This window comes from Anser cygnoides, chromosome 2 (genome assembly GCF_040182565.1).
Source record: "Anser cygnoides isolate HZ-2024a breed goose chromosome 2, Taihu_goose_T2T_genome, whole genome shotgun sequence".
Taxonomy (NCBI): Eukaryota; Metazoa; Chordata; class Aves; order Anseriformes; family Anatidae; genus Anser; species Anser cygnoides.
The window spans coordinates 22,039,257-22,060,399 of NC_089874.1; the positions used below are offsets into that span (position 1 = coordinate 22,039,257).

A 21,143-nucleotide genomic window follows, 5' to 3' on the forward strand; every position below is an offset into this window, starting at 1 on the left:
GTCAAAGACAGCTATGAAGAGCACGCTTCCCAGGGAAGTAAGGATTACAGGTTTTTAACAACTAGTATTCAACTAGTAGAGTATGAGATTCAAATATAAATGAATCACTTCAAGGGAGAGATTAAGTCCGAAGGTATCCACAATCTGTATAGCGTTGTTTGGTGCCAGAACGATGTGAATGTGTAGTTTTGCATGCAGAAGTTAGCCTGCCTAGCTGGAGATGCTCAGCCGGAACAGAGTTCACAGGTTTTGTGCTGCATCAGGGAGACAAGAACAGGAAAACACAGAAAAAATGCAACAATTGGTTTTGTTGGGCAGCAAGTAAATAAAGCCGATGGGTGGGATTTTTCTCTGATGTTCAGTGTGGACTCCACTCCTTCGGAAATTAGGAGTGAAGTTCTTGTTTCTTTTGGTGCTGCGAGGCAGCCGAGTCCTGAGATCTTTCAAAGATTTCATCCCAAATTCTTTAATAGTTCCCAACTTTTTGTGGGAGTTCTGGAGGACTGGTCTTTCAGCCCTGGGCATATCTCTGTGTTATGGTATAGGTCACCGCTATATTTCCTTTTTTTCCATATATTTTTTCCCTGCCATTAATCCCTTTTTTTGTCCATCTTATATCCATCCACTTCCCTACTTTCATCATTTTTAGGGGGATCGTGTCTGTTTGTTTCTTAAGGGGCTGCCCTTTTCTTTCCGTTGCCATACCACTGCTTCCCTAGAATTCGGTGTTACCTGCCTGTCTCGTGACTCCCTGCACCAAGGCCCCTTATAGTCCCAGGTCTGAATGCTATAGGTACAGCAAAAGGGATCATGCATTTCCTACCTAGTTTCTCAATTTAAAAGGGTATTCTGGAGCAACCTGCCTCTCCGGTCCAGTTGCTGGAACATGATTACAAACGGGATGACACTCTTTTTTTCCTCCCTATTCCTGGTTACCTTTCATTTGTTATCACCATCCTCCTGAGGGATGACGTACGTCTTGAGCTGGACACACAGACTTACGGTGTATTTGCCGTGGTCAATTAATTTCCCACTGATTTTGTTTTTAGAATTTACATTTTATTAGTGTCTGTTGACTCTCTCAGGACCTAGATCCCATGTGAAGTCTGTAGTACTGCATGGAAGTGGGTGCAACCCATGTCTTAAAGGCTTTTACAGTTTGAGGAAATGTTGTATTCTGTCTTCCTGTGAGTAACATATAGCACAACAACATACTGATAAATATGGTACATGATCTTAATGTACTGTGGCTTTATTAAAGTACAGATGGTGTACTTTCTGAGTTTCTAGAATTACCATAGGAAGGATGTAGCCCTCAAGCTGTTCATACACAATTTAAAAAAAAAACCACCCTTCTTTCAGATTTGGGCAAGTAAGATTGGCTTTGAGAACATCTAAAACTTGAAAGGAATTTTATCAGAAACGGACCTTTCATCTGTTTTACATGTTTGAGCCAACAGAATGGTTGGCATGGTTTCCTCTTCAAGTTCTCATCTAGCTTAAGAGTTTGCAAAGTCAGTTGCATGTAGCCTGATGTCTGCGTTGTTAGATACATTATCTGATTTCATTGAAAAAGTTTTCGTGCAGTTCCAAGCGCTGAACAAAGACTGTCATCCACTAGCCATATAAACTCATTCAGTGATAAATGTTGCCTAGCATGACCGTCCTAAGTGATCAGAAATCTAATCTGAGTCTGATGTCTGCACAACTCTGCGATGAATAATGCAGTAGAAGTCTGGAATGCCCCTTGCACACCCCTTTTTATTTGAATGCAAAGAGCTTCTGCTCATGTGAAGCAGAGGCCACTAATGGTGAAAGAGGAATTCGAAAGTTTAACCTTTACTGGAAGAAGTCATTGTTTTGCATGTCTTTCAAATAAGTTGTTTTATTTGTGTGTCTTTTTGCATTGAGTAAAATTTGTATGGAAAAAAAAAAACAGCAGAAATATTTTGGTGATCTGTCTTGTGTCTGCATTGTATGGATAAAGAGTGTGGATTAAAAGTTATGTTTGGCTTTCCCCACAGCTGTGCCATTTTCACCAGCCTTTATATGGGTCATGGAAAGGGAAGGAAAGATTCCTTATTCCTTTTCCCTCCACTGGTGGCTATAAAAGTGATTGTCAGCATTTAATGACAAAATGGAACAGCAATTTATTTTGCGCATTCTTTTTTATCTGAATTCTTCCTTCTTGAATTTTTCAACTCTTGTAAATGTGTGCATAAAAAACAATTATAGATGAAAAAACAAGGCAACTCGCTTCAGTTGATCTTAGCGCTATGAATTTAAAATGCTAAAAGTCTGTTGAATAAAGCTTTTATTTGGTCGAGAGAATGTTATTCACTGCCTCCACTGACCTCAGGACATAAATTATCAGGGAGCTGTAAGGCCCTTCTCTGCACACGGTTGAATCCTGCTTGTGAAAGGATGTTACTTCTCCAGCGATGCCTGCAAATGCACCTAGCAGTGACCTGATCAAACCTGCAAGCCAGCTCCTGATGTGGCCTTCCTGGCAAGCTTCGTGGTGAAGGTGATCTCCTCTGGCCAGCTGTGGTTCAGAAGGGCTAGGGCCACTTCTCAAGGCAGCGCCCAGTGTCTTGATTTTCGGCTGTAATTCGAGATAAATTGGCAGCAGTAACATGTGCTTGGTTTATGATAACAATAGCTCTTTTTTTTTTAGGTATTGTTTATACAGCTAAGCTTTGCCTGTAGCCATTTCTCTCTCTTGAAGCTGCAGCTTTAGAAGGATCGTTTTCAGCCTACTGAGTTAAAAGAAGCAAGGGCGAGGAAATATGAATTAGTGCTAACTAAAGTTGTTTGGGAACAGGCATTGGCTTCTGTGAAAGGAAGGGGCAGCCCACCTGGTTCTTCTGTGTACACAGAACCACTCCGACCAAGCTGCAATAAACCTGTGTACCCAAACTTTGTAAGCAGAGTATTTGCTGTCACTTACCATGTATGATGTGTAGAGTTGTGTGCTTGACCCTCTGAACTGTGTGCTTTGAGAGCCTTCAGCCCTCAGCCTTGTGTGTCACTCCTTGAAAAAGAATTAGTTAAAAAGCTGTGTGCAAAATCAGCCGTGGAGCTCTCAGCGGGTAGTGCCAGCTGTTACGAACTATTAAAGTCACTGCAGAACTGAAAGGACAGAGGTTCACACTGTGTTGTCTTACCATTGCCCTCAACAAGGGGCACACTTCCTTGGGGGCAGTGGGCATAAAGTGGGAAGAACTTCCTGATGGTGGAATTAAAGGGGGAGAGCTGATATCTCTCCTTTGCAGCCTACTGCTTGGGTGAATTTCTCCCCATTTATGGGCAATGGAAAGAGGAAAAGAAGATGCTTTATTCCTTTTTCTCCTGTGCTGTACCTATGAAAATGCCAGTCAGTTTAGTAGCAAAATAAACAAGCATTTATTCTGTTCTTTCTTCTTCAGTCAGACTTCTTCCCATTTCATAGAATCATGAAGGTTGGAAAAGACCTTCAGGATCATCTGCTCCAACCATCACCCTACTACCAATGTCACCCACTAAACCATGTCCCTAAGCACCAGGTCCAATGTTTCCTTGAACACCCCCAGGGATGGTGACTCCACCACCTCCATGGGCAACCCGTCGCAATGCCTGACTGCTCTTTCTGAGAAGAAATTTCTTCTAATTTCCAAACCAAACCTCCCCTGGCACAACTTGAGGCCATTCCCTCTAGTCCTATCACTAGTTACCTGTGAGAAGAGGCCGACCCACAGCTTCCTTTCAGGCAGTTGCAGAGAGCAATGAGGTCTCCCCTGAGCCTCCTCTTCTCCAGGCTAAACATCCCCAGTTCCCTCAGCTGCTCCTCACAGGACTTGTGCTCCAGGCCCTTCACCAGCTTTGTAGCCCTTCTCTGGACACGCTCCAGGGCCTCGATGTCCTTCTTGTAGTGAGGGGCCCAAAGGTGAACACAGCACTCGAGGTGTGGCCTCACCAGAGCTGAGTACAGGGGGACGATCACCTCCCTGGTCCCGCTGGCTGCACTGTTCCTGGTACAAGCCAGGGTGCCGTTGGTCTTCTTGGCCACCTGGGCACACTGCTAGCATTTGTTTAAGATTTTGTTTAAGAAGGGAAGGCTCTGGGATATCTCAATGTATGTAAGTATCTGAAAGGAGGGTGTACGGAAGGTGGAGCCAGGCTCTTTCACAGGAGGTTCTCTCTTAGCATCAGGAAGCACTCCTGTGCTGTGTGGGTGACGAAGCACTGGCACCGGTTGCCCAGAGAGGCTGTGGAGTTTCTCTTCTTGGAGATCTTCAAAGGCTACCTGGACGTGGTCTAGGGCAACCAGCTCTGGCCTCAGTTTTTTAACAGGTGAAGCCAAAATAGTTCTGGTCCATGTTAGTAAAAGAAGGATGAAGAGAAGCAGACCATGATGTGTACGAAGCAGGAAGACCCTTGTGCTTCCAGGAACAGCATGGGGTCTGTTCACTGCTGCAAATCCCAGCCAGGAATGAATGACACAGCACCCTGTGTCTCCTGTATTTCTAATTTTGGTTTGGGTAAATAGGCTGCAGTGTCCAAGTGCTCTGTAAGTAGTGAGTCAGTGGAAGGAAACCAAGAGGAATGAGGCAGGTGGAAAGATGGTGAGGAACAGTGAAAATAAAAATGACGGAGGAAGGAACATCATGATAAGTGATAATATGGACAGCAGAAGGTTGATGAAGGAGGAGGGTGATTGTATGAGATTAAACCTAGGTACATGGTGAACTGAGGTGAATGAAATAAGACCGTGGTATTTCAGGCATTTACTAATTTACAGCTCAGTCTGGCAGGACTGCTAAAGCAAGAGGACCACACAAGACTTTGGTGAAAATAAGGCAACAGGAGTTAAAGATCACTGTCTGGCACTTGCATTGGTTCCTTTTACAAATATTTATTCTCACTGTGTAAATAAAGAATAAACAAGGAAGGAAATATTAAGCTCGAGTCAATAAGTTAACGTCTAAGTAAAATGATCCACTTCACCTGTGGTGTTTCCTATATATATTATATTGGCTCTGAATATTGCATTTCATCAACAGCTTTAGGAAATCACATCCGCTGGAATATTTTAATGACGAATATTTTAAATATCTTCATAATGTTCAAGAGGCTTCCTGTTTCATTTATTTTTTAATTACATTTTTCTGATTACAGTGTAAAGCAGAAAATATAATTCAGACTATGAAATAGAGTTTCTTTAAGGAATCTAATATGTTATAGTCACTAGCAGCAAACTCTCCTTTTATACAAGAGCCTCACAATAGAGATGAATAAGATTGCTTTGGTAATGTTTTCAGCTAAATTAACAGTTATTAATCTTATTGTCACAGCAAAGTAAATGCAACGGGCCTGTCAGAATATGTTCTTTCTTTTAAAGTATGTTGCTTTTTCTCCCACCCCACTTTTTTAACAGAACAACTGCTAATAAAAATGGAATTTACCAGTTTGAACAGGCTTCAAAGTGTAAGGCGATCCAGGACAATATTTTATCATCATCAATCAAGAAGAAAAGGTAGGTGTTTGCTGTGCTTTCTGCTTTGTTTGTTTTAAATAAAAGGCTAAAAGATTGTCCTCCTCTTTTACATAATTCTTGATGATATTAGTGTGGAACAGCACAACAGGAAACCGAAATGGTTTAACAAATGTTTGCTTGCATTTTTTCTTTGACAAGTTATATTTATTCTAGGTTGGATTTTTTTTTTAATTCACAATGTAAGTCAACAAGATTTCTCATTCTCATTTTTTACAAGATATTTACAAAAAGGTAGACCAGAATCTGTGAGGCATAATTTCATTCTTGAATGTCTTCTTCCTGATCGGTGAACACTCCCGCTATGAGCAACCTTAGTTAATAGTTCTTTTCAGCATATTCACTAGATTAAGTATAGAAATGTACTAGTATAAAAAGTTCTTAATTAATTGCTGTCATTATTATAATAACTAGTGCACAGGAAACTAATTATTCAATTTTAGATACATCAAAACAAACAAAATTCCATTTCTGGTTTCCACTTGCTGTTCTGCCTTTCCCTGACATGGAAAAAAATCTTTGCTATCAGCCCTGCTCAAATTCCTTCCCACTTGCTGAAGTGGAGGTGGGAGAAGCAGCCCATTACTTTTGACATGTAACATGGTGCCAATAAGGTTGCAGCAATAAATAAAACATTGCGAGTAAGAAGAGCGTTCTATCTGGACCAAGTGCCAGCTTAAAATTAATTATGTGCTATGATGTCTTTAAAATTGGAAGGTTTTTTTTTCTTCTTCATTTGTGAAGAGAAGTGGAATGGAATGAGAAACAAAAACTCTGCTAAAAATAATTATGTGCTTTTCCCCATTCAAAGGACTGGGGAAGTCAAAATTTTCCTTAACATAAAAAATAAAGAACCATTGAATCATAATTTTAAATGCTCTCCTGTGTTTTCTGCCCCCTCTTCACTTTCTCATTGCAGTTTAAGATCTTCCACCCATTTTTAAGTCACCATATTACCAGCATTTTGCCTTTACTATTTCAATTCTTTTTTTTTTCCTCCTCTATAACCTTTTCTCCCACCACTGTTCCATCTCATCAGCAACACTATCATTGAAGTTTTACTCTTCTGAAAGGTGGTACTATGGTACTATGCTACCATTCCACTGCTAGTGAGAGCTGAAACAGAGGTGGGCAAACAGAGGGCAAAGAATATAGCTGAAGTGCCTGTTCAATGCCAAGAGAAGCACAAGCAGTCACTATATTGGCTCCCAAATCCAGCTATGGTGGTATAGATAGTGGTTTTATCCTGTGTATTACAAAGTTGTAGAGGCTGCAGGAAAGCGGACTTGCTTTTTACATGCAGAACATTTTGAAGCTGAGTTTATAGGAGAAATGTGAGGAAGTACCAGACCTTTATTTTGTGGCTAAAGAAAAAGGAGGTGAGCCATCTAATGGGCAGGTGGGAAGAGCAACTGGTGTTTGGAACAAAAGAGCAAAGCATTGCTTTGGGCAATGAACATTGCAACTCATTGCCCTTCACTGGGAGGAGCTGCTGGATGTTGGCTGCTTTTTCAATGTGTGACCCACGGGCACGGTGTAGAAATGCTTTACATTGCAGCTTGAGACTTTCAGGGATGTTCTGGACTCTCTGGCCTCTTGAGCTGGCAGAGACTGGAAAAATTTCCTAGTTTAGAGCTTGTCAGATGATGTGATAGTAAAAAATGCTATGTAAGTGGGAAGTATTATTATAACAGGTATGTGCTGGTGGTGATAAAGAGCTTGAAATGCTGTGTTCTGCTGGCAGCTTTCCATTTTCATTCTAGAGCAAGCCCTGTGCATAGTCTCCCAAGGGCTTTAAAAACCGGTAGTTGTTTTTATAGTATTAAAGTCTCCAAAGGCACAAGAGATCCTCCATTTCTCTTGTGTTTTTTTTCTGATTTTTTTTTTGGTTTTGTTTCTTTCTTGAATGTAAGCTGCCAAATAGGAAGTTCTCCCTTTTTCACGTCTGCTGCTCAATTTTCCTGCTAATTCAAATAGATTTTATTTTTTTTTTCAAGTAGATATTAGTTCTAGTGAGTAACCAGTGGGGCTGCATCTGTCTGTCTGCTCTGACATTTTACCTGTTGTGTCCCTACTATGTCAGCAATGCTGTCCCTGCTGTTTTCTTTTAGATAGCTGCCAAAAATTAGAAGGTACTTTGTCAGTGCCTCAACTATGCGTAATAATTCCGCGTTAACCACGGCGTTTAACATAGAAGGCCAATGTGTACCTGATGAATACTAGGCAGAAACAACCCCTTTCAGGTGTTATTTGCCAGCAAGACTCATACAGTGTAAGTGAGTTTCCTACAACAGCAAATTTTTATAATGGCTAGGATGCAGGTGGCAGACAAAACTTGGACGAACACGTTTCTTTCGCTATTCTCAGCACTGTAATTACTGTCTCGTCCACATATTGTTAGAGTTCAATTTAACTGAGATTTTTTTATCTTAATAATAAAGATATTTTAGCATCGCCAAACATATACTCTAAGTTTCCAGGTGCCAGTGGAAATATAGGTATTGTTCCAGCTCTTTAAAATGAAACAGTGGAGAAAAGGACTGTCTAGGTTACAGCGGAGCCATGAAATAATATCTTGATGGCCTTCCTGGACTGATTCCATTGGAGCGTGTCCCTGAGGCTCCTTTAGAGCAGGAAATGCTAAAATAGGCTTTCTGAGAGGAAAACAAAGCTTTCTGGGCTGTAAACCCAGCTGCTGCAAATCCCAGAGCATCGTTTTGAGTCTTTAAAAAAAAAAATTAATCTATGGGAATATTGTCTGCGTTCAAGTAGAGTTCATTTCATGGAACTGAACGGAACGGACGCCTTACGTTGCTGCGGGCAGATGTGGCAGCTGCCTCACAGAGCTCCTGTCCCCCGGGATTTGCTGCTGAGATATCTCTGATGCTTGTGGTGCTGTGCCAGCTCTGGCAAAGATGAGGTCTGACAGGCCGTGGCGTCTCTGTAAGTCACGGGAGGAGCAGAACTGGGTGCACAGGGCGAACAGAGGCTTTGCTCCATCCCGTAAGGACTTGGGAGCGGTGGCTTCTTAGTGAGCTCCTGGACACCTCTGAGCAAGGGATTTCCATCCAGCACAGAGCAGAGGAAAGGCAGCAAAGTCCTTGCATTGATAGGTGTTTTTACCCTAGGTGCAGCTGTACAGTTTCTGTTACAGCTATCAGAAGGCCCTCACAGTTTCTGACAGGCCTGTGTTTCTCATGAGGCCTTAATACTAGCACTGTGGATGATGCTTTAATTTTAATCCTCATGAAATGTTTCCCTGTAACTTGCTAATAACTTGTCAGTCCATGCCATTTCTTCCTGGTAATTTTCCTATTTGTTTCTGACTCTTATTTTCATCTTACAGATGTCTTTAGGCTACAATTTGCTTTCCTTTCCCTATATTTTTTCTCCTAGATAATGATAGCCTAAGTAAATTTTCACACTCTGTTATCCTATTATTTTTTTTTGTTTGTTTGTTTTTTTACGTTAAGTCCCAACATCTAAGATATATTTATTGTTTAGCCTTAAGGAACAAAACTAGATGAGTGAGTCAACACCGGCATAGGCTGTTCTGATCCTCTGCTTCTATCCCACCCTGCCCTGCTCACACGCTGCCTGGCCTGCCCCGTGCTCCTGCTGACACTCCTCTGACCCCACGGACGAGCCAGTTCGGGGAGCTGCTTCAGCAAGAAACCAGCTCCATGTGCTGTGGCTGCAGTTGCGAGGCTGCTAACGCAACGTACCAGCAGGCAGCTGCCAAAATAGGAAGGCCTCGTTCCCAGTTCCTCTGCTCCTGTCACTTCTTGCTTATACTGGCAATGGTGTGTGATGGGGTCTTTCCTGATGCAGTTTAAGACACTAAAGCAGAAGAAAATATATATGCTTTTTTATTATTAGCATTTATTTTTATTTTTTTACTTCTGGATTACTTTTTATTTATTTATTCGTTTATTTTTTGCCATGGTAGTGACTTAAAGTGGCCTAGGGAGACATTTGGCCAGGGCAAAAGCTGGTAAAAACAAAACAGAGGTGGCGTCAAGTCAGTGCCAGCCATGGCACAAGGGAGACAGCAGACATGGAGTTGGACTGGAAGGAGGAGGAAGGTACTGCACCAGCTCAGGTTGGCCACAGCTCCAATGAAACTAGTTGCACTCTGCTCCCGCTTCTGCACATTTCTTCCTGCTCTCTTATAGTTGTGGAAGGGCTCGGTAAAATCCGTTTGGTCACAATGATTTCGTTCCTTAGGTGTTTTCTGTGTCTGGTAATGTTTGTGTAGACAGTGAAAGTCACGCATGTTGTCACAGGTGCAAATTTGAGCCAAAGACCAATTCTAAAGAAGAATTCCTCTGTGAAAGTTTCATTTCTTTTGCCATGTGGAAAGTCATTTTACTCTGGGGTAGACAAACCGGTTAACTCTATCAGCAGCAGTACTTTCATGAAGCAAACAAACGAAAAGGGTTCTACCTTTCAAATGTTTACCATAAAGCTGTGATACTAATAGCATGTTGAACGTGGAGAGAGAAGGAAGCTTTCGGGTTGTTGAGTGCTCTTCTGTTGCAAGCCATCATTGCCTTTTTGTTTTCCTTTTTATCAGTTCTCATGCTCCATTTAAAAACAAGTGAGGTTTCATGCCTTCCCACGTTTGTTTTAAGGTTGTTTGAAATACACACGTCTAAGTTCCAGGTTAAATAAACTCATGATCATTTGGTTTTGGGCCAACACTAAGCCATTTTTGCTAGAATGGTACAAGGTAGATATTTGCTGGAGACATGAGTCACATAGAATTTGCAGCCTTGACATCCACGTCATCTCCTATTCCATCTGCCCAGTCCTCCTTTTAAGTCAGAGTCGTTGTTTTTAAAAACCTAGTAGGAACCAAGCACAAATGGGAGAGTTAACATTGAACCTGAAAGGGAAGAAATGTCACAATTCTTTTTGGCTACACGGTCTGCTGTATTTCACATACGGACAAATTTAAATGTCTTGAAACAACCCATAAAAAGAGCAGAAAACTCTTTGGGTACATGTACCCCTCTGGTGCTTAGTGCTGGTTGATGTAAAACACTTTTTTTTATTGTTATTTAAAAGATAGTCCAAAGGAAACCTTATATCTGTAAATATTGGTTTATGGTCTTAGATGACTGAATTGAGCTTTGGGGACTGGATAAGGTGAATGAAGGAAAACGCATAAAAAGTGTAATTTTAGTCTTTGCTTTCAAGAGGCACATGTCAAAACAGCTTTGAAGTTTAAAACAGCAAATACAAGAAACAGGGGGTTTGTATTATTTTGGACTTTTACACGAGAGATAATTTTTGAGGCATCTAATAACTTCAAGATATTTATGCTTGAATACTTACATTTGAAACCAGAGTAATTTGAAAGTTTCTGAAAAGAAAAGTTCATTAGAACGTCAATATTAAGAACCAATGTTTAATAGGTCACTGCTAATTAAATGAGGACAGTACTGTTACAAATTATGGAAATAAAATAGGTCATGGAGTTCTAAAAGCAAACTATTATATATGCACCATGCGCATTATTATTAATACATGCATCATTTGAATGTTTTAGAGACTGTTTCTAAATATATATATTCAAGCGTTTGATGTTGTTGCCTTTTTTAGATATTCAGAAGATTATTATCTTCACATAGTCAAAAAGCTACAGAACTGCACGTGGATAAGGAGACCAGAAGAATCTGCAAAATTCAGGTAATTTTGTCTCATTTAGAAAAACTGTTTACCCTAGACTTGTCTAACAAGCTATAAATTTAGATCTTCCATTTTGAAAAGATAATTTTGTATTACTTTCAGACTTCATTTGCAGTAATACATTTGTATTATGCTTTTGATGCTGGGACTCTTCTTGTTTATTTGAATTGAACTGTGCAAACTGAGTAAGATAAAAGAACTACACAAATGAAGTAATTTCACCTATCTCCTCTATAATGAATAGTTAACTAACTGATCTAGAATGGATTAAAAATATTCCTGACACAAAACCTACGGTATTAAAGAAAACGAGTAATGTGATGTTATCCATCTGAACTGGCACCCTGGTAAAGACTGTAACGAAGCAGTTTATGTCTTACCCCAAGACTATTGCTTCTATTGCAGCAGCGCCCTAGGCACTCATTAGGTTTGACTCTGTCATGGCCCCCGTGCATGTAAACACATGACTACATCTGTCCTTGCTCAGGATGGCACATAAATACAAGCTCAGTAGGGACAGAGATCCCTGAAAAGCTTCCACATTCATTTGGAAATGCACCATGCTGTGTTTACAGAACAGCTTCCCTGTGCCAATTCTATTTTTCTCAGGGGCAAATACTCTCTTGAATTACATTATTACATGGATCAGAATTAAAGATTCTATCAAGATCATTAAAAATAATTAAACTGTCCTACCTTCCAACTCTTTGGAACGGACTAGCACTGAAAACTTAATATCCACATGCTCAGCTTGATGCTACTGGAAGAAATAGTTTGTTGGTGGAGGAGGGGAGGAGGAAGGAAAGCTTTTTGTGCAACATAAATTGCTGGGTTTGGTATGTATTGTAACTGATTAATAGTGTTTCCTGAAGCCGAGGTACTACATTACATACAGTTAAGGTCTAAGAAACTTTCAATTAACTCAGGCAGGCTTTAACTATGCACAGAGATATCAGAGCATGATAAGGAACTGTTGAAGCAGTCCATTCTGGTTCAGAACAGGTGGGTGTTTTGTACAGAGTTGACGAGATAAAACTACTCTCATTTGCTGTTCACACTACTACAGTTAGAGTTTTTGCTTCCTTTTTTTTTTTTTAACTTCTCTTCCTTCTGAACCTCTCTACCTTCCTTCCTTCAGCCACCACTTCACAGCAATTTGCCATTTCTGCTGTGCTAGGTGCGCAAGTCAGTGTCAGAGTAACTGCTCCCTGTTCCAGCTTTACTTCTTTCCTATTTATTGCTTCCACAATCTACCTTCCACTGATCCAACTTCTACATCTTCCAGGCCTGTGAGAATGGAACATGACACCTTCTATCTAAACCCTCACATAAGGCTGTTGGACTTTAAGGACGAGACGCTCACTCTTCCATATGCTATCTTTTTGCCTTCTGGCAAGGACAGTGAGTCATAAGTGGTCAAAGTGGGTTATAAAACCAGTGATCAGACTTGAAATATACAAAAGAGCAAACTGTGGGGTGCACAAAGCCATCTAGAACATGTGGATAGTATTTACGCTGAGGTGAGCTTGCCAGCTTTAACTTAGCCCTAACACCAGGTGAAAAAAATCTCTTTCAACCCATGGTTCAGCACAGGCTGGATAAGCTCTGATACTCCTTTGACATTCAAGAACTCTGCTGTTAAGGTTTCAATGCTTTTTAACATCCAAACTGGCTGGGGTACTGGCTAGTTCACATATAACAACCTGTGCTGTAATTGCAGTTCTGAAGACAGCATTCTGTATTCTTCTCTCTGTATGAAATTTGACCTGCATTGATATCATCCAAAAGTTCTATCAATATGACCAAGGACTGGTACTTTGGTTTGAGGCATTGCTGATGATTATCATACAAAAGCTGTGTGCTTTTGCATAAATCTTTTCTTTCTTTCTCTCTCTCTTTCTTTTTTTTTTTTCTTTCAGAGTCATTTTCTCTGTTATTTTCTGGAAACAGGATATTAAAATTTTACAGTTATCCTTGCTCCCAGACCATATTGGAGATTTTCAAGGCTCCCAGTTTCTTAGTAGTTGGTCAAAACAGACTTTTAAAGGAAAAAAAAAAAGAGAAAAATTCAGTATAAAATTTACTGTCTAAATCAGTATACACTCCGTGCTTACTGCCCTCCCAGCCTTGTTTATTAGACTTAAGCACGAGAGCCTGGAACTATCTTTGAAAGGATGCTCTAGCTGAGAAGAGATGCGTTGACAGAGCTCTATGGGGAACGGAGCTTCTAGAAATGTGGTGAAATTAATGATTTAATAATCCCTTGGCAGTGCCTCTCTTCCTTCTTCTAACATTGTGTAGTATCAGTAATGCATAATAATTGTGTAATATAAATATTATTCAGTTCTAAAAATCTCATTAAGTGGGTAGATAAACACACCCATTTTGCAGGAGAGGAAATTAATCTCGGAGGGGCCGTGCAGCAGGAGTTAGGTAATACAGCTAGCCACCTTCAGGAGGAGAGCTTGAAGCTGCCTGTCACATTATTCACCTGCCAGTGCCACCAGAAGCCTGCCCGCTGACGAGACTGCAGAGAAGCTGCTTGACTTCTTTCCCTGTTTGCCCATCTGTTAAATGGAGTGAACACTTACATGCTGCTCAGGCATGGTGTCAATTGTATAACATCTCTGTATTATTCTGAAGTTCTGAAGAACGAACATGCATATTTATAAGGGATTTAATGTCTTATGCTCCAGGGCATAAACTAACCTCTAATTAATAAGGTTCAACAGAAGCTTCCCCAGGAGTAGTGAATTTCTCAAAGAAGCTTTCTTATGTTTTCCTTTGCAGCTTTTGCTGTTGGCTACTATCATACTGGTAGCGGGGTGAATGAATATGTGAGCCAATCCAATAACTCTTATGTTCCTAGAAGACAGCACTGTGTGCCAATGAGTACACATCATTTCTTCTTGTAAGCCAAACTCCCAGAAGATCAAACCCAAAAAAAAAAAAAAAAAAAAGAAGTAAGAATTAGAACTGCAATACAGGAAAGAAATACTTGTCTTTGTGTTTTGGCAAAAGGGCTACAGCTGACAGCGCTGGTTTGCACAAACCACAGTGCTTGTGCCAAGACGTTGTACAAAAAGCAGAGAGCAGGATTCCAGGTTGACCCTCCTCTACCTAGCTCAGCTTTGCCATGCAGCTGTGTGAACTGAGTCCATTCATTGTCAGAGAGCTGCCCTTTTCCCTTTCCAAATGTTGTCTTCTAAAGCTGCTCCAGCATGTGTGCTCACATCTCCTAGACTACATATCTGTCTGGCAGTGGTCTGTGGTTCTTGACAGTCGTGTGGTATTTACCCGTGCATTTCTCAAAGTCAAAAAGAATCATGAGGCAAGTACAAGCCATGACGTGGCTGAATACCTCCCATACCCACAGTCTCTCTTCTGTGGTGGATTTTTGTCCAACCTCTGTCAGGTTCTCAGAGCTTCATTTAATTCAGTATCTGGAATGCTGACATCAGCTCTGCTAGATTGAGGCTAACCTTGGAGAAACTTGTGCAAGCACGTTGTTCATTGCTCCAGCAATGTAGTTCAGATTTGGAGTGCCCCATGTAATTGTTTGTCAGCCCCTGCTAAGGAGTTCCTTAGCACTTGATGCTAGCAAAGGTGGTGCACATATAGCAGAAGACCTAGCAATGCTGTTAATTTACTGGTATAAATGGCATCCTACTAAAAGCAATTTAGGGAAACTCTTCACCAACGTTTATGTATATGCTACTGACAAATAGAGAAATATTTAAGTTTTTATTCAGACCTTTCCTTTATACAATTCAGCTGTGCTTCTCGTACTCTTTTTTATTATTTCTCTTGTTCTTTATGGCTCTACAATCATCTAGCTTCTTCACATGATCCTTTTGCTACTACGCTCACCTGATTTCTTCCTCCTTTTTCAGATTTACATCAGCTCTAACTTGTTTTAGACAAAGCAAGGCCTCGGATTTCTTGGTTATTAGAGAGGATTGATGCAAACTGGGAAAGGGAGGTGAAATAATCTCACTGCTGCCTGGAAGCATCGTTCTTAAAGCTCTAGAAAAAAAGATGTGTTGGGTAGCTTCCTCTGCAAAGGCTCTTCTAGCTACAGTCGGTAGAGTCTTAGGTTCCCTAGGTAACCTGAATATTAATTATTATATTAGTATTCTTCAAAGGTTTTCCACTTAAAAGAAATGTTTCATTAGTGCAACAAATTACAGAACCCAATTGGGTGGAAGCTGTAATTGGTTTTTACACCTCCACATCCCTTTGCTTTACAGACTTGATGTATTCTCATTTGGGCTATGCTCCCATGGTGGCAAATAATCTGCAGTTCCTCCAAATCGTTGCAACTCCTGTTTTTGCTGGAAGCTAACAAATAGCTAAAAAAAAAGCCCTCAAAATGGCTGGGGGGGAGGGGGGGGTATGGAGAAGGGTTGAGCAGATGCTGTGTTTCAAAGCAGCCTCTGGGCACTGTATTTCTGGGCTACCTTGCTGAGCTCGGAGCCTGGCAAAGTGATACAGCAGTTCTTCAGGAGCAGTGTTGTACTGTGATAGCCCCATGTGAGCTGTGGACTCTGGCTCCCCTCCCTGTGCAAATACCATTCCTGAAAATCTTATTTGCATTTGATAATGAAGAGGAAAGGAAACTCCTAGACGTAAAATACGGTTCTAAAAATCCTGATATTACACCACAGTTTAGCCAGCAGACTGCTTCACCGCTACCAAAATATTTGTAACCTTTAATTTTTTTAGGGAAACATTACTACTTTAAAAAAGAACCCTAGATCTTGAAAAGAAATAGTTGAGATCAACCCATTTTCCTAGCCCTGTTATTTACTCTTCTGCTTTTTATTCCAGTCAATTTCTATTACTCTTTTTCCACTTTAATATCTCCTCTGAAAAGTGTGATAAACATTTCTGCAGATTATATAATCTCACTGCTTCTTGGAAGGATTAATTTGTAGTACGTTACACTCTAGCATATATAACAGTAATGCTTAACACAGCTGTGTACTGCAGTGAAACAGTTGAAACACAAATAAAATAGCCTGCAAGGTCAATTTATGCTTACATAAGATCACACCACCACATAATCAATAGCTTTCCTAACACTAAACAGATCAATAATTCCACTGTACTCTCTGAAATCTTCCATTCCAGTATACAAGAAAAAACTCAGAGATTACAGTGTGACTTAAGAATGCATTTGCTGTGTGTTTGATAGACCGTATGTAAAATCGGAAGTATATATTCAGAGACATATTTCCATTTCAGAAGAGAAAAAGGCTGGGTCGAGAGAAAGGAATTGGCGACAGTTTGGAGAAATGAATGAATCTTTTAATTGCTTTGCAGACTTTATACTTTCCTAAATGTTGGAGGATTCCTGTAAGGGAAGACTGATTTTGGAATGGATTTCGTTATGTTTTTATGGTTGACTCTTTACATAGTCTTTGGTTTGAAAATTTTATTGCATTTGTTATGTATTCACCCTTGGTTTCAAGTTCAACCTTGTTGGATTTCATTGTTTTAGACATAAATGATGTTACTTCATTTATAAACAGTTCAAGGGCTGTCACTGTAGCATATCCCTTCAGCATATTCTGTTCCAGATATATTTAACCACGCTTTTTAAAAAGATTGGAATATGTTGTAATATGCCTCATTGCACTTTGATGCTATTGACTTGGATTGACAAAAGCCTGGAGAAATCAGTAACGTGGTCTACCGTCCCCAGTGCACTACAGTAAGATAATTGTTTGCTCATTGTAAAAGATTACAGGAGTGGCCATAGATAAGAGGTCCTCTCACTGTGATTACACCTTTTACATTTTGCTGCTACACTGAGGAATTTTTTATGGGTTCTTTGTATTGTCTCTTCAGTGTGAACCCTCAGAGTCTTTGTCATCTTCACACGTACAGTACAATAGCTTGCATGAACTGATGGTTGCAAATACCCAAGCTAAGTGAAAAACTAAAATAAGCTATTGGGAAAAAAAAGATTTTCTTAGGTTGTTAGTACTCCACAGACATTTATTACTTTGTATACTTTGTCTTTTATTCAAATGATATTAAAAGCCATGTTGTGAAATACACTTAGCACCAGGCTCAGAGGAGTTACAGCTTTAAATAATTGCCATTCTTACTTTGTGTTTGGTTATCTATTTTATGTGGTGTTTCAGTTCCTGACTGAGTAACTGAAGAGCCACAAAGAGATATGGCAGTAAGCATTGCTGGTGTGGATAGTGTGCAAATAAGACTGACATGATAGGCTTTTTGCAAACCAGCATTCACTTACACAGATATTTATGAAAAGTGAATTGAAGAGATTACAGTTTGTAGAAATACAGAGCTTGAAGGGATCTCAAGACTATCTGGTTTCTGGACTATCTTTGTAGTCCATCTTGACTTAGACAGAATGCAATGTATTCAGAACATTACTGAAAGACGTTTGGCCATATATCTATAAAAAATCTCCAGTTGTTGAGATTCTGCGGCTTACCCAAGCAACTTGTTTCAGTGTGCTTCCTATTTAATTTAAACTTTCTTTTGTGCAAATTAAGATGGCTTCTTCTCACCCTTCCCCCAGTAGCCTTACTGGACATTTGAGCATCTACTTTTTAGAGCAGTGTTTTACTCCACATCCACTTTTCCCTTCTCCCACCGCAATTTAGTCCAATGTATAATCACTGTGATATATTTCACACAGCTGTCCTCAGCAGTGAAGAATGCCCTCTGGCCTCATGTCTCCAAGCACTGGTGTCACACTGAAGTGTAATGTACAGAAAATACGTCCTATGAAGTTCACAGAGGTGTGTCAGATTCTGCCAACTAACGTGCCATTGGGGGGACAGTAACCCCTTGAGGATCACAGTTAACTGTGTTGGCCAGTGGTCCGGCTCTAGATTGGATCAGATTATGCCAGTAGTATATTCCTTTTTGTGCCACAAATTATTAGGGTGAGTAACGTTTTTGTGCAGAAGCAAATGCCTGCAGGTATTTATCTGAATATATGTTTTTGAAAAATATAGAACAAAATGACTTTAGCTAAATGTCTCTGATGAAAGAAAGCATTCTGGATAAAAAACATCATACTTAACTGCAGGAGGATGAAGCAAAGGTCCTCTTGCTGCTTATATTAGTAATGTGGAGGAGTCAGGATCTTTTAAACTCTGCAGAATCTGTTTGCATAAAGACAGATTTCACTGTTATTAACTGTTACATTCTTCCCATTCCACTCAGGATAAGGACAAAGCTGGCTTTTGGATCTGCTGAGAAACTCTGCTAGCCCTTGGTTAACCAACTGCATTAGCCTTTATGGCTGGTTCAAAACGAGCTTTTGGAAGGAAAGCGTTGAGATATTTGCAGTCTCTTCAGGATGTGCACACGCTGTGTCTTGTCAGCAGGCATGTGCGGGCTGTGCCCAAGCACTGAACCAGCTCAGAGACATATATTTGTGCAGAACCAGGCTGCGCTAATTAATTTTGCAGCTGGGAGGGATACAGTAGTTCTGGCTGAGCTTCCTGGCTACACAGCTACTACAGAAGCTGTAAAGAAACTGCATCAGCATGTTTAGATCCTACAGATACTTAGACATCTGACTTCCAGTTCACTAAATAAAGTATAGTATTTGTGTGGTGGGTTTGCGTTACGCAGAGGATTTTTGATGCAGGTGCTATCCACGCAGCAGTCTGCTATTACTGCCCACGGTTCAATATGGGCTAACTGCATAGGAGTTGGAAAACATCATTCCTTTGGCTTGTCTCAATACTTTGAAGACTTGCTTCAGAAGACAGGATTTTCTTAAGTTCTCAGTGCCTGCAAAGCAGAAGAAACTATCTAGATGCTGTGTGGGCTCAGAATCCCATCTCAGTTGACCTCAATACAGAACTGGTTCCAGTGTTGCTGGTCTACGATGGATGAAATTCAGCAAAAGCATCTGACGATCAATAAAAAGCGTTATTCAGTTCAACAATGACTCTGTGTTTTCTAATACAAACAAAACTTCAGAGGCAAATGCAGCACACCGCTCTGGTGAGGTTATTGATTAAGGCTATCATGACTGTACTTCCTCAGGTTTATGAGATATGTATTATCAGTTCAAACGGTGTAGCAGCTCTGATAACAATTGACACTTAAACCTCACTGTAAGATGTGCCCATGTTCTTACACATATATAGGGTGGGTGCATAACCTATATAGCAACATCCCTGCTTCCAAGAGCTGTCCCCATATCAGCATTTTCTCTTGTTATGAACAGACAACATGGATCTCTTTCTGTCCTTCCACGGGAAATTTATAGTTTGGCTTTCAGGTAGCATCATTTGGTGCTGTTATGATTCTGACCTTTGTCTCTAACCATCTGGTTAGGAATTGTCTTGTGTTGTAGATTTTACCAATTTCTCTCTCCTCAGGTGGCATGATACACATGTTAAAGTTTTGTCTTGTCTTTGCACCACCTAACGTATCATACCTGTTAAAGAAACAACTTGTACAATACGTGTCACAGTCTTATGAAATCTGAGCACTTCAGGGTGTCGTTAGCTTATGACAGAGACCATGAATGACGTTAATATTAGGATGACAGTGGTGCTAATAGGTTACCTGAACTGCCCAGTCTGTATCCCTTTCATTGTTTGCACTGTAGAGGTGCCCCATGTCACAGCTTGTAAAAATCTTATATGAACAGACTGCTGAGTGTGTTGCCACTGAGTATTGCTGTCTGCAGCTACATGCTTTCCTGCTAGAGCTTTGTACATGGATGCGTGGGCACTGTGGAAGTCTGTCCTGATTTGATCTAGGTAATAGGTTTTTATTGTTATGTCTTTAGCATGTATGCTGTTAGGTAATATAAGAATATATATCATTAATCAATGTGTGTTCTCTTCTCGCTGCATTTCTGAACTAGCCTGGCTCTGTTTTACTTCCTCAGTGAATCCATAATATTAATTTAAGCGATTACTTTCTTATTAATTCTCATATCTGTTTTTCTTCCCGACTGTTTCTGCTTTTATTGAGGCATTCATTCCTGTGGATGAGTAGTAAAAAGCAAAAATGCATCATCTTTATTAATGAATGTTATCTATCGTCAGTTTGCTTTCTCAGATTCTGGTAGCTATCACACACTTCTGCTTTACGAAAGCTGGGCAAAAATATTGTGGTGTTACTCCTTCTACTCTGAGTGTCGTGTGGTTGGCACAGAAAATATTTAGGCCTGTTTAGTTTACCTTTGAGAAAAACATTCAAGAATATCAAAATAATAATTTTTGTTGTTGCTTGTCTCCATGTGCTTGCCAGGGAGCAACGAAGGCTGGTTGCTTTCTTAGGGACAGAGAGTGGGGTCTGAGCACAGTAACCTGGCCAGCAGGAGGGAGCTGGACACGGGGGCCGAAATGGGGCAGATATGACCAGTCAGTCATGACTGGTTGAGTAACATCCAGTGTTCCTGGACTTACTCATTTAACTTGCCTGCCTCATGGCTCAATTTGTGTTTTCCCATATGTTTAAAACAGGACACTATATGCACAGAGTAATTATTTTCCCCATTTATGCACCTCTTGACCCACAAGGGTATAGTCCTAGTTCCCTCCCCACCTCTGTACCTAACTGGTTTTGGGTGACTGCAAACCCCACCTTAAGGCTTCAAGCAAGGCAGTGGGAATCACTGTGCTTAGGGACAGGAGTGGAATATGGCTTGTGCAAATCCAAACCCTACTGTTTACTCTTTCGGGAGTAATTATTTCCCTGTAACATTTCCTGCCAACTCTCCCAGTACGATTATTTCAGATCTGTTCCATCCCAGAAGACAATCATTCCCAGCGTTCCTCACACGTCTAGTAACTTTGTCTTTGAGGAGTTTCAGACATCAGTATTTAAAATGGGTTAATATATACCAGTAAGCAGTGTGGCAATTGAAATGGTATTCTTTCATTTGGTCTTTCATGTA

At 40.4% G+C, this 21,143-nt stretch overlaps 1 protein-coding gene across 1 annotated transcript in view; it reads left to right on the plus strand.

The window, feature by feature from the left end:
• Positions 1-21,143, plus strand: part of ST8SIA6 (ST8 alpha-N-acetyl-neuraminide alpha-2,8-sialyltransferase 6) — a 46,740-nt gene that overhangs the window by 5,116 nt on the left and 20,481 nt on the right. The window contains exons 3-4 of the mRNA XM_048061691.2: positions 5,417-5,515; positions 11,141-11,227. Coding sequence (XP_047917648.2) covers positions 5,417-5,515; positions 11,141-11,227 — 186 coding nt within the window. The remainder of the gene's footprint in view (positions 1-5,416; positions 5,516-11,140; positions 11,228-21,143) is intronic.